The 12950-nt window shown below is 44.7% G+C and overlaps 2 protein-coding genes across 12 annotated transcripts in view; one reads left to right on the top strand and one right to left on the bottom strand.

Annotated features, from left to right (window-relative positions):
• Positions 1–389, bottom strand: part of SLC36A2 (solute carrier family 36 member 2) — a 74119-nt gene extending 73730 nt beyond the window's left edge. For 4 of the 8 annotated variants that reach the window (XM_073802726.1, XM_073802724.1, XM_073802730.1 and 1 more), the window contains exon 1: positions 115–387. The gene's annotated coding sequence lies outside the window, so the exon portion shown is untranslated. Of the gene's footprint in view, positions 1–114 lie in introns of all 8 variants that reach the window. The other 4 variants (XM_073802728.1, XM_073802727.1, XR_002174239.3 and 1 more) reach the window with 3 other exon arrangements.
• An 87-nt stretch (positions 390–476) lies between these two features.
• Positions 477–12950, top strand: part of SLC36A1 (solute carrier family 36 member 1) — a 104505-nt gene continuing 92031 nt past the window's right edge. For 3 of the 4 annotated variants that reach the window (XR_012330920.1, XM_033853493.2, XM_019924767.3), the window contains exons 1-2: positions 477–629; positions 11887–12034. Coding sequence is in view for 3 of the 4 variants with exons in the window: in XM_033853493.2 (XP_033709384.1) it covers positions 11892–12034 (143 nt within the window). In the remaining variant the exon portion in view is untranslated. Of the gene's footprint in view, positions 630–878; positions 1243–11886; positions 12035–12950 lie in introns of all 4 variants that reach the window. The other variant, XM_073802731.1, reaches the window with a different exon arrangement.

Here is a 12950-nt window from a genome sequence, read left to right on the forward strand (position 1 = left end):
TAAAATCTGCTAGGAGGAGGGAAGAGGAGTGTAGATAAGACATACACTCCCTGTTGCCATTAAAAAATGTTATTTACATTTTTAAAATATATTAAAAAGAGGGTATTGACTTACCTCACTGCCCCATTTCCAGTCGCAACCACACGTTTGGGCAAACGTTTAAAAGTATGACGAAAGTTTGGAAAAGATGCATTATTTCTCGATTATTAAGCGCAACATATGCTCGGTGAGACGTGTTAACGTACGGCTAGGGTAAAACTGAGCCACCTTTCACAAGCCCACAGCTCAGGGTACCGCGCTCTCCGACTCTGGCCTCGCGGCTGGGCCTGGATCTTCGACGCGCGGCTCACGCCCAGATCCCGCGAGCACCGTCCTTCCCGCAGAGGCAGCTCCCGTCGCCAGGTGGTGCTGCGAAGCCGAGCCCCCGAGCCCCGCGAGAGGGGAGGAGCAGCCGCGCGCGGGAGCATGTGATCCGGGCCTCGGGTTTGGGAGCCTGGATCACGTGATGGCGCCCGGAAGCGGCTGCCTGGGCAGCGGAGGGTGGGCATGGCTAGGGCTCCGAGCTGAGGCAGGGAGTGGTGGGCTGCTGCGCTGAAGCTGGAGCCAGAGCCGGAGTCGGAACCCGAGCGGTGAGTCCGCGCGCTGATGGCCTGGGGCTGGCGGCCGGTCGTCGCCTTCTGCTGGACCCACGTCGCCTTCCTCCGGGCTCAGCGGATGCTCCGGGTCAGGCACCGACCGGCTTAGGCTGCGGGTCCGAGTCTCCTCGGTATCCCGGTCGCAGCTGCGGTGCGATGCGGGCACTCCTCCTGGATGAGGGGAGGTGGAGAATCCCTAGTCCTTCGCGCTGTCTCCCTTGACCTCCCCGACCTGTTTGACAGGTGTGGAAACTGAGGTCCCGAGACGGGAAGAATCACCGAAATGACCAGCTGGAGCTTCTGTTGAGCGCTTTCTAGAGGGGTCCGGACATCGCGGGCAGGTGACCCGCCAGCTGCGGGAACCCTGCTTGGGACTTGCTAATAGCGGGTCTTTGGGTCATAGAATACCGAAACTACCACGATGCAGCGAAATTATCTTTTGCAACCCCTTTCTAGAGCTGTGGGGAAATCGAGGTCCAAGAAGCGGTGGGGGTTGTCTAAGGTCATCCAGTGAGTTAGTCGCAGCCCTGCGACTAGAATCCAAGTCTCCTGAGCTCCAGTGGCTTTTTGCTTTTCACCACACTGCCTCCTGCAGAAAACTTGACAGGTGAAAAGCACGCTTTTCCTGTCCTCTTTTCTTTCATTCCTCTCCCTTTTTAGCTCTGCATTCTCCATCGCCGCTGGGATCGACTTGACTCTGGGTGTGGTTCCCTGATTCAGTGTTCACCGATTTTTCTGCAAACTCATCATTCTGTAGGTTTTGTTTCTAAGCGTTCTGCAATTTTGTGTAAGTCATACCAAAATATGAAATAAGAAGCAGAGTATGCTCCCGGGAGGGTAGGTGGCTCACAGCTGAGGTTGTGGAGAGCCCTAACATTAACTTGAAGAATGTCAAGACCTTTGCTTTATTTTTAATATAGCTTGTTAGATTTGGGGAATGCTGGTCATTCGGATGGATGTTTTGCTTGCCAAAAGAAGATAGCAGCGTGGTGTAATGGAAAGACCTGAGACTGGGGAATCAGGAGATTTTGTTCTAGTTCTGACACTTGCTTTGCAACCTTGGGTGACTCCCATCCTTGCTTGGGTTTAGGTTTCCCAGTCTGAACAGTGATGGGGTGGAATCCCTAAGGTCTCCTTCTGCTGTGACATTCTCTGCATCTCAGTCTGTTTGTTGTCTATTCAGAGAGATTTTTTCTCCTGTATATTAGTATTTCCCTTGCAAAAAGGTTTAATTCAGTTGTCCAGGAAGCAGTTTCTCTACTTATTTCTAGGTTATCATGAAATCCACCTCTTCTTTCTACCTATCTCTGTATTATATCTAAGCTAAATGCTGATAGCTGAAAATGGTTTTGACTTTTATTATTTTAAATATGATCAAGGCCCTCTTTGATTCTTGTTGAGAGGCTAGTCTACAGTAATTAACGTGATTGTATGTTTAGAGTGTGTTTTTTTAAAAGATGTTCTTGAAGTCAAGAGGACACAAAAGACTTAACCATTCCCTCTGGGTTTGAGACTGTTTGGGGTGGAGGCCTTATGCAACAGAGCCTGCTCTGATGATCATATTAAGTCTCTCTCCCTTTGTTTTCTGATTGTGCCATTTATAATTGTCTGCTCTTGAGTCCTTGTTTTCCCTTTAAAGCATGTATCTGTTCATTTGGCCTCATCCCTGCGGCAGCTTGAAGTGCTCAGAGCTTTGTCTATTTTAAAGCCAGTGTAAGGAGGTGGATTCCATTTCTTTTGTAATGTTCCAGAGACCACAACTGGGACGGTGGATGGAAGTACCATAAAGGAAGTGGTTTGGGGGTGAGCATAAGAACTTTAAAAGAATTAGCGCTCTAGCATGTTGCAACACAGAGCATGGCAGACTCTGTCTCTGGAGGTCATTGTCACTGGGCAATTACTTTTGGGAATGTTGTAGATTAGGTCATTGTGTTGGGTAGAGGGTCAGACTAGATACAATTTTCAGTTTTCGGGCTTCCCTGGTGGCGCAGTGGTTGAGAGTCCGCCTGTAGATGCAGGGGACACGGGTTTGTGCCTTGGTCCGGGAGGATCCCACATGCCGTGGAGCAGCTGGGCCCGTGAGCCATGGCTGCTGGGCCTGCGCGTTCGGAGCCTGTGCTCTGCAGCGGGAGGGGCCACAGCAGTGAGAGGCCTGCGTACTGCAAAAAAAAAAAAAATTCAGTTTTCTTCTAATTCAGAAGTTCTTTGAAATTCTAGGACTGGACTTGTTAGCATGTGGAATGTGAGGTAGAGTAGATGGAACCGAGGTGCACTTTTGTGAATGCTTTATTTTTCCCCTTTGCTCAGATAACAATTCTCATGTTAAATATTCCACTTTTTCTTTCTTTTTATCCCTCCTCTCTTCCCCAGTGAGTGTCTCAGTTCTTTAAGTTCTTGATACCTTTTCCAGGGTCAGATGCTGAAGAGTCATTGCTGTTAATGGTATATTCTTTCTTTCCATCCTGACCTGAAGTGAGATCCTAGAGCTGGGCTGAGTGAGTGGACTTTGGTTTCTACTTTTGCTGACTGGTCCTCATACTTTCTTCCAGAGGTGTGTGACTACCCACTGAGTCCTAGGCTAGCTTTCTCTTTTTCCCATAGAGGAAGCTCACATTGTCTTAACCCAGATCTTGGCGGAATCTTGTACCTCCTTCCTTTGGCCGGGCCTTACTGGGTCTGAGCACACAAAGCTAGTCTCTATTTAATGAGTGTGGGGTCCAGTGGATAGGATATTCTGCATATGCCAAAAGAGAAACCTCCTGATGCTGTATTTGGTGCTGTCTCTTCTTTTTCCTTCCATACATTTCTCTTGGAATCCTTGACACCCGGGGCCAGTTCTCAATGACCCTCTCTAGTAGGAAAGACTCCTCTGTGCTTCCCTTTTCCATGAAGTTCAGGAATCTGTCTACATGGGTTACTGGGATGCTCTTGGCACATAGATCACTGTTTCCGAGATGGAGACCTGGCTCAGCTCTCCAGAGTGATGGAATGGAGGAAGTCCTGCAGCGCTTTATTTGTGTAGTGACTCCCTGACTTGAACTTCTGACTTCCGTCCTTGAACTTCTCTCTGGTAATAACACAGTTGCTGCCATTAGTGAGGGTCTATTATGTACCAGGCAACATAATTAACATCTTTTCCTTCTACCTTGTAACAATATTGTGATGTAAGCATTCTTTTTTTTTTTTTTTTTATGTAAGCATTCTCAATGACATTTTTCAGATGAGGAAATTGAGACAAAGGGAGATCAGGGTCACACAACTAGGCTCTGAACTCATGTACTTTTTATTTTTCAGGATTCCCCCTGTAGACCTAATCCTGCCCCAGCTTTGTTCCCAGGGAGATTTTGGGGAGAATAGATGGTGTGTTAGGAAGAACACTGGACTAGGAATCGGATATGCTGTATTCTAATCCCAAACTGTTAGCCAGCTGGGGGCTTGGTTTTCTCACCTATAAATGGGAAACTGGAGCTTGGTTACCTGTCAGTCATGCCTGGTCCTAACATTTAGAGGTTTTTATAATTGTGGGTAAAAAGTGAGTGTGTTTGCTCTTTCAGCTGCTTCCGTGCAGAGCCTGCTGATGTCAGCAGCTGTTTTGCGGCTGTCCTTGCACCAGAGCCTCTCAGGCAGGAGTCTCAAGTTAGGGAATGTACTTTTTTGGTAGATCGGATGGAGTCCTATCTGATGTCCTCTACAATAAATCTTGTGGATGTCAGAAATGCTCACTTCCCTCCCTGTAGACCACATATAGGAACACAGTCTGTGCCCTTGTTCGTGTTTTTGGAATTCCAGCAACAGAGAAGAGAACGTATATCTAGAGAATTCGCTGTTTCTCTGGGTTCCAGAGAATGTAATTGTTTCAGAATAATAGGTAGCACTTTTAGTCTGCGTATTATCACCAATCCATGAACTTTGGTAGGAGGTGAGGCCTGTGGTATACCTATCATAAGATCATATATATATATATATATATATATATATATATATATATATTTTTTTTTTTTTTTGCGGTATGCAGGCCTCTCACTGTTGTGTCCTCTCCCGTTGCGGAGCACAGGCTCTGGACGTGCAGGTTCAGCGGCCATGGCTCACGGGCCCAGCCGCTCCGTGGCATGTAGGAACCTCCCGGATTGGGGCATGAACATGTGTCCCCTGCATCGGCAGACGGACTCTCAACCACTGTGCCACCAGGGAAGCCCTATATGTTTTTTTTCATAGTGCTTTATATAAATCTGCCTGTAATCGGGATCATCTAAGAAGCTCGTTAAAATTAAAATGCTCAGGCTGAATCAGATTGGGCCCAGAAATCTGTTTTTTTTTTTAGCAGTTTTATTGAGATATAATTCACATAGCATACTATTCATCCATTTAAAGTGTACAATTCAATAGCTTTTCCACTGAACTCACAAAGTTGTGCAACCGTCAACACAATCAATTTTAGAACATTTCATCACCCAAAAGAAACTCTGAACCCTTTAGCTGTCACCCCTACTCCCTACCGCAAACTCTAGGCAACTACTAATCTACTTTTTGTCTATAGGTTTCCCTGTTCTGAACTTTCATATGAATGAAATCATACACTATATGATCCTCTGTGACTGACTTCTTTCCCTTAGAATAATGTCTTCAAGGTTCATCTGTGCTGTAGCATCTATCAGTATTTCATTTCTTTTTATTGCTGAATAATATTCCATTGTATGAGTATTCCACATTTCATTTATCCATTTATCAGGGGTTTTTTTGGCTACTAGGAACAATGCTGCTATGAACATTTGTGTGTATGTTTTTCTATGGACATACATTTTCATTTTGGTATGTACCTAGGAGTGGAATCATTGCTGGATCATATGGTAACTATGTTTAGCCTTTTGAGGCACTGCCAGACTGTTTTCCAAAGTGATTGCACCATTTTACATTCCCACCAGCAGTGTAAGAGGGAACCCTCTACAATTTGTCTGCATCCTTGCGGATACTTATTATTATCTGTCTTTGAGTCTAGCCATGCTGGTGGGTGTGAAGTGGTATCTCATTGTGATATTTGTTTCTCATTTACCTGACGGCTAAGGATATTGAGTATTTTTACAGATGATTATTGGCATTTTCACATCTTTGGTGAAATATTATTCAGATCCTTTGCCCATTTTTTAATTGGGTTTTCACTTTATTATTGAAGTGTAATATTTTGCAGAAAGTTTTTCCCATTCTGTGGGTTGTTTCTCACTTTCTTGGTGGTATCCTTTGAGGCATATACATTTTAAATTTTGACTAGGTCTAATTTACCTATTTTTTCTTGTGCTTCTGCTGTCGTATATAAGAAACTCTGCTTAATCCATGGTCACAAAAGTTTATACCTATGTTTTCTAATAAGAGTTTTTATAGTTTTAGCCCCTACATGTAGGTCTTTGACCTATTTTGAGTTAATTTTTATATATAGTGTGAGGTAGAGTTACAACTTCATTCTTTTGCACGTGGATATCCAGTTGTCCCAGTTGAAAAGACTATTTTTTCCTCCATTGAATTGTCTTGGCACCCTTGTCAAAAATCAATTGACCGTAGGTATGAGAGTTAATTTCTGGACTCTAAATTCTATTCTGTTGATCTATCTGTCTGTCATTATGCCAATACTGTATTGTCTTGGGGTCACTGTAGCTTTGTGTAGCAATTGGGAAGTCCTCCAACTTTGTTCTTTTTCTCCAAAATTGTTTTGGCTAATTTGGGCCTCTTAAATTTCCATATGAATTTTAGAATTGGCTTGTTAATTTCTGCAGAAAGGCAGCTGGGATTTTGATAGGGATTCAATTGAATCTGTGGATCAATTTAGGGAATATTGCCATCTTAACAGTATTAAATCTTCTAATTCATGAATATTGGGATGTTTTTCATTCATTTAGGTCTTCTTTAATTTCTTTCAACAATGTTTTATAGTTTTCATGTACAAGTCTTACACCTACTTGGCTAAATTTCTTCCTGAATATTTGATTCATTTTGATGCTATTGTAAATAGAACTGTTTTCTCAATTTTGTTTTCAAATTGTTCACTGAAAGTACAAAGAAATACAGCTGATTTTTGTATATTGATCTTATATCCTGCAACTTTGCTGAACTTATTAGTTCTAATGGTTTTTAGAGGATAATTTTTTATGTGTTTACAAGTCACCCTTAGAAGTATTGTTTAAATTTTAGTAATGAAGCTAACACTTTAGTACTGCCTCTCCCTCCCCTCCTCTCCTTTCCTCTCCCCGACCTTCCCGTGTGCTCTGAAAGAGACCTACAAAGTCATACAGATGGATTCTCCTTCCGTTATTGGAATTTATCTTGTTTATTGTACTGAATTTGGAATAGAATTTAATCACTAAGTCTTAAATAGCTATCTTGAGAACATTTTAGTATATTCAAAAGTAAGTTCAAAAATGAGTTTAGTATTTCCAAAAGTATGAGTCTGGTAGGTGGGGGAAAGATGCTCTTACAGTTTTTATTATTAGTGGTCTTTGTTGGAAATTAAAGAAACGTAAAATAAAATAAATACAAGGAGCCACCCATTCATCAGAAACAGCAAAAATAAAAATGATAAAATCCAGGAATTCCCCGGCAGTCCAGTGGTTAAGACTCAGTGTTTTCACTGCTGGGGCCCAGGTTCAATCCGTGGTCGGGGAACTAAGATCCCACAACCTGCGTGCACAGTGTGGCCCAAAAAAAAAAAAAAAAAAAGGTAAAATCCAAAGTTGGCAGGGTTATGAAAAGATAGGCATGTCCATATATTGCTAGTGACACTGTATGTTAGTTCAGTCATTTGTATGGTGATAACCATAGAAAAGCCGATTCATCTAGCTCTACTCCAAGGATATGACTTGAAAACTAGAAACTATTTGTAGGAATTTTTTTAGCTATGATGTAAGATAGTCCAAAAAAAAAGCTCAAAAGCCAACAGTTGGGAGCTAGTGAAGCAAATTATTTTATTAATATAATGATGGACCATTATATTACTATATTACAACTAAAGATCATCAGTGTGTGTACTGCGTAGATTCAAGGAAGAGTAGATATAAAATAAGTGGAACAAAACCTTAAAATAATGAGAATATTGATTAATTAAAAATAGTTTATATAAGGAAATTTATCAGGGTTATACAAATAGTTGGTATTTCAATGCAATTTTGGTTGAATGTACACTTGAAAAAAACAATATGTACATATATATGTTTGCCAGTAAACATGCAGACTTTTCTTATGTAGTACACTTTTTTTTTTTGGCTGTGCCACGTGGCATGTGGGATCTCAGTTTCTTGACCAGGGATCAAACCCGCGCCCCCTGCACTGGAAGTGTGGAGTCTTAACCACTGGACTGCCAGGGAAGTCCCTTAATACACTCTTTTGAGTCTAAATATCTTATGGAGATTTTACTTTGTGTTGATGGGCCACACATATTGTATAAACTCTGTCCATTGTCCTCAAGAACCTGAAGGAAGAGCTGGTCTTGAGCTCTTAAATATTACGACTCTTAAATATTAACTGTCCATATACTCATTTAGACAGTTAACAGGGTCTAATAAAATCTCCCACAGGGCAGGAAATGGCAATTAGAGCACTAGACGGTAGAAACCAGGTTTCATCACGGAGAGCCCAAGGCAAGGTGTCCATGGAGGCTTGCACTCAGTGGGGACAGCTAGAGAGAAGAGGAGGACGCCTTGGTTGCCAGAAAGAACCCTAAAAGGCACTCCAGGGAGTGACCGCACCCACCCTTTACAGTGCTTCAATTCCTGCTTAGCAGCTCTGAGACGGGCTTCTGCTTGGAGCTTTCCAGGGATAAGGAACTATCTCCTAGAGCGATCCATCTAGACAACTCCCTTTTTTTTTTTTTTTTAAAATAAATTTATTTATTTATTTTTGGCTGCATTGGGTCTTTGTTGCTGCGAGCGGGGGCTACTCTTTGTTGCGGTACGCGGGCTTCTCATTGCGGTGGCTTCTCTTGTTGCAGAGCATGGGCTCTAGGCACACGGGCTTCAGTAGTTGTGGCATGCAGGTTCAGTAGTTGTGGCTCATGGGCTCTAGAGCACAGGCTCAGTGGTTGTGGTGCACAGGCTTCGTTGCTCCGTGGCATGTGGGATCTTCCCGGACCAGGACTCGAACCCACGTCTCCTGCATTGGCAGGTGAATTCTTAACCACTGTGCCACCAGAGAAGCTCTGGACAACTCCTTTTGATAATTGTCTTTCTTATGTCTAGCCAAGGACCTGCCTCCCTTTACTTTCCACCTACTGATCCTGTTTCTGAGTAATCTTTGAGGCTCCACAGAGCAAATCTGATCCCTAGGACAGATTTTAAAGACAGTTTTTTTACCTCCCGAGTTGCCAGTTCTCCAGGTTGAAACTTCTCAGGGCTTCCAACCGTTCTTCATTTAGCTGGTTTTCTTCCCCGTCATGACCTTGGTGCTGACCCCTGGCTATACCGCAGTTTATCATTATCCCCTTTATAGCGTGCTGCCCGGAACAGAGTACAAGGTATGGCAAAAAAGAACAGTCTGTCATCTCCCTGGGGTTCTCTCTTGTTGTAGTGCAACCAAGAATTGCATTAGTTGAATTGGCATCTATTATGATATCATTGATTTCTGTTGAGCTTATCAACTAAAACCCATAAGTAGCATTTCTTTTTCCTTTTTCAACATGCACACAGTTGCCAAGCCACATCTTCCACATCCTGCAGTTGTTCATTGGACTTTTGATCTGTAGATTTCAGCTGCTTTCTGAGCAGTTTTCTTAGTGATAATCTGCTGTGGGTCACAACATAAAGAGGCCTCTTTACAGTGTTTGAAATAAATTGAGCGTCTGTGCCAAGTAATCAAGAGTGGTTTTTGGTTGATGGGGAGGGATTGGGGAACTTGTCAGTGCCTGTTTTCTGTCCCTCTCCCTCAGTAATATGCAGGGTTCACCTGGAAGGCTCTGTTCCTCAGATGCTTTTGGTGTATTGGAAGAGACTAGAAATTAGCTGCTGTTTGCATGAAGAATTGCATTAATTGATTCCTGGAATATTAGAGCAATAGTTTAGTACACCGTACCCCACACCCCCGCCTTTTTTTTTTTTTTGCGGTACGCGGGCCTCTCACTGTTGTGGCCTCTCCCATTGCGGAGCACAGGCTCCGGATGCGCAGGCCCAGCGGCCATGGCCCACGGGCCCAACCGCTCCGCGGCATGTGGGATCCTCCCGGACCGGGGCACGAACCTGCGTCCCTTGCATCGGCAGGCGGACTCCCAACCACTGTGCCACCAGGGAAGCCCCACCCCCGTCTTTTTGAGCATGTGGAACTAAAACCCAAGAGAAATAAGGAGAATTGTTCCAGGCTACTGAGCAAACTGGTGTTAGAGGCAGCTTTAGCACCCAGGCCTTCTGACATTCATAGAAATTAATTTAATTGCTTTTGCCTGAATAGCAGCTTTCAACTGTTCCTATTGAGATACTAAATAGATTTTTTGTTTCCTGGCCCTCTTAAGAATTTCATTGCCCCAGAGCTTAGATGACTTCCTTGAATTCCTCCACCATGTGAGTAAATGATGCTGACTTAGATATCTAGCAAAGTCGGCTATGGTGGTGAAGTGAGGCAGGATCCTCTCTGGGACTTCCAAGCCCTTCACTAGCTTTGGAAGCACTTTCCTCGTGAGATTACGTGGGGTCCTTCCTCCATTATAGTTGGTGGGAGAAAATGAGATCAACCTTGGATCACTCAGGTGCTAGGTGGGGTCCGTTTCCAAAGAGTCCCTTGGGACTGGACCTCTGGGAGCACTTGACACAGAGCTGTCTATCCTCTGGCAGCTAGTGATGGGTGTTGGGCAGGACGGTGTGTTGTGACGGCCATCAGAGGTCCTGTCTCTTCACCAGGCATCTGAGATAGCACATCAGACTAAGGATGGGCATCCAGCCACGTGCTGGGGGAGAGCCCCTTATAGGCAGCTGGTTGTGCCAGTCTGCCGAGTGTCGGAAGGATTTTTATTGGTAATTTTTAATGTTCGTGGGCCTTTTCTTCCTTACTTGATTGTGGATTCCTGGAGGAAGTTGACTCTCTTTCATTATGATATCCCATCACTGTAACTGGCAGTGTATTCAGTAGGCGTTTCAAGATTTAGGCAGGGCGTCAGGATGTATGTTTACGGCTTGGTGCTACCTGGCTGTAGCAGAGCAGGTCCCTTCATCTTCTGGGGGAACGATTCTTCATCTGTGAAATGAGTCGTTTGGTGTGACCTCCGAAGGCTCTTTTAGCAACCGCCTCTGGGATTCTGGGAGCCTACACAGCTCTCAAAATGTATCCTTATAGTGTATCTTAGCGAAGTCCTTGTATTTCTCTTTTCTGGTGTATAATTATTAAAAACTCCACTCATGGGACACCACCCTCACCATCCTTCCTCAGCACACAATAGGAAGGGTTTCTTCTTTCACCAGCTTTTGAAAAATTGGCAAAAAAGGAGCAGGGTTGCGTGGGGGAGATGTTGCTACAAGGGCCAGTGGTGAGCACGTCTCATGCTCCTGGTCATCCTTTGTGCTGCTTTCAGCTGCCATTTCTCAGTATGCAGGCTGGTTGCAAGAAAAGAGTCCTAGGATGAGGGAATGAGCATCACTGATGACCTCCAAAGAGTATAGGACATACCAGAAATCACGGCAGAGAGAAAGAGAAGGTCATCTGTGGCTCTGGGGCCTGGTGGCAAGTTTGAGCAGAATTAGATGATCTAGAAGGGATTTCTGGAATGCAGAAGAGGCTCTTTCTGGACCGAATATAGAGGAAAAACAGAATACAGCTAGGAATATTTAGGTTCCCATCCTCTGAGAGCTTGCTCTTGGGGAAGGTGGATGTAGATACAATGTCAGTATTGTTCAGGGTCCAAGAAATTAGCTCAAAGGAAGGGGTCGTTAATCCCAACCTAAGGAATAGGAAAGGCTGCCTAGAAGTGCCTGTCTGCGTCTTCCCCCATCCCTCCCAAGCCGTGCCTCACCTTTGCTCTGTCCAGGTGTGCGGGCAAATTTAGAAACTTATGAGTGTGGCACCGACTAGATAGGTTGCGAGGGAGAAGCCAAGAGAGCTCAGCCCGCCCATGTGTACTTTGTACCTTTTTCATTTCTCTTGGTATCAGGCAACCTCATTGTACTTAATCCATAGTGCAGCTGTCACTGAACTACTGTGGCAATGGCTGCTTCTGCCCCAGAGCCGACTCCAGGCTTGGAGCTAAAGGCCCCAGCCACTGGAGGTCTTAGCACTGCCCCTGTCCCCCCAGTTACCATGTCCACGCAGAGACTTCGGAACGAGGACTACCGTGACTACAGCTCCACCGACGTGAGCCCGGAGGAGAGTCCGTCCGAAGGCCTGAACAGCTTCTCTTCCCCGGGATCCTACCAGCGGTTCGGGGAAAGCAACAGCACAACGTAAGTAGCTGTTCCTGTCTACGCTCCTGGGTGGGGCTCGTATTCCTAAATTCTGTATTAGTAACGTAATCTCCATTAGAGTTATTTTTGCTCCCCTATTTTTATCAGTTCCCTACTTTACAGGTGAAAGTAAGAGGTAAAGAGATTGAGTGAGTAATGGTGCTGAGATTTGCGCTTCTTGTCTGCCACTCTCTAGTCTGTTTCTTATTCTTTGTTCATTTCACCTGTGTGGTCCCAGAAGGCTGGTGCCGAGTAAGAGCCTGAACATCAGAAAAACTTCTAGAGAGAACATTCTCTTAATTTAGAGCCATGAGTCGTCTGTGCTAGAACCTTACATGCCTCCAAGTCCAATTGGAAGCCTCCTTTGCAAAGTCTCCCCCAGACTTCCGTCCCCATCACCAATCAACTGGGACATTTGGCGGAAGAAGTAGGAAGAGGGAGGAATAACTTCTCCTGCCCTTAAAACATTCAAGGGCATGTTAAAGGTGATCTGCTTTGCATGCCCTTGGGAGGGCTTAAGTCTTACCCCTGGAAACTGAATTCCAAGTCTCATCTGGGTGAGTTTGGCCCTCTATGGGCCTCAGTTTTTCCAAATATAAGATAAAATTGAGGACACCCCCTACCCCGTGAAGCTATACCGACTCACTGTTCAAATGAAAAGATTCAGAGGAGGGTTTTCTACTCCACTGAGTTGTCTGGCTCAGTTCTGAAAGTCAGCAGAGCCCCGACATTTTCTCTGGACCCCAGCATTCCATCTTTTGCAGCCCTTCTCTTTATTCCTCAAGCTTTGCCATCACCTGCTCTGTGTTCCCTTGTGGGTTGAGTGTGACTTAACTGAGGGATCCATTACGTTCTTGACTCACACTGTCCCACTGTGACTGCCCAGGGAGACCATGGAGGCTTCTCTTGGAGTTCA

Source organism: Tursiops truncatus, chromosome 3 (genome assembly GCF_011762595.2).
Source record: "Tursiops truncatus isolate mTurTru1 chromosome 3, mTurTru1.mat.Y, whole genome shotgun sequence".
In the NCBI taxonomy this organism is placed as follows: Eukaryota; Metazoa; Chordata; class Mammalia; order Artiodactyla; family Delphinidae; genus Tursiops; species Tursiops truncatus.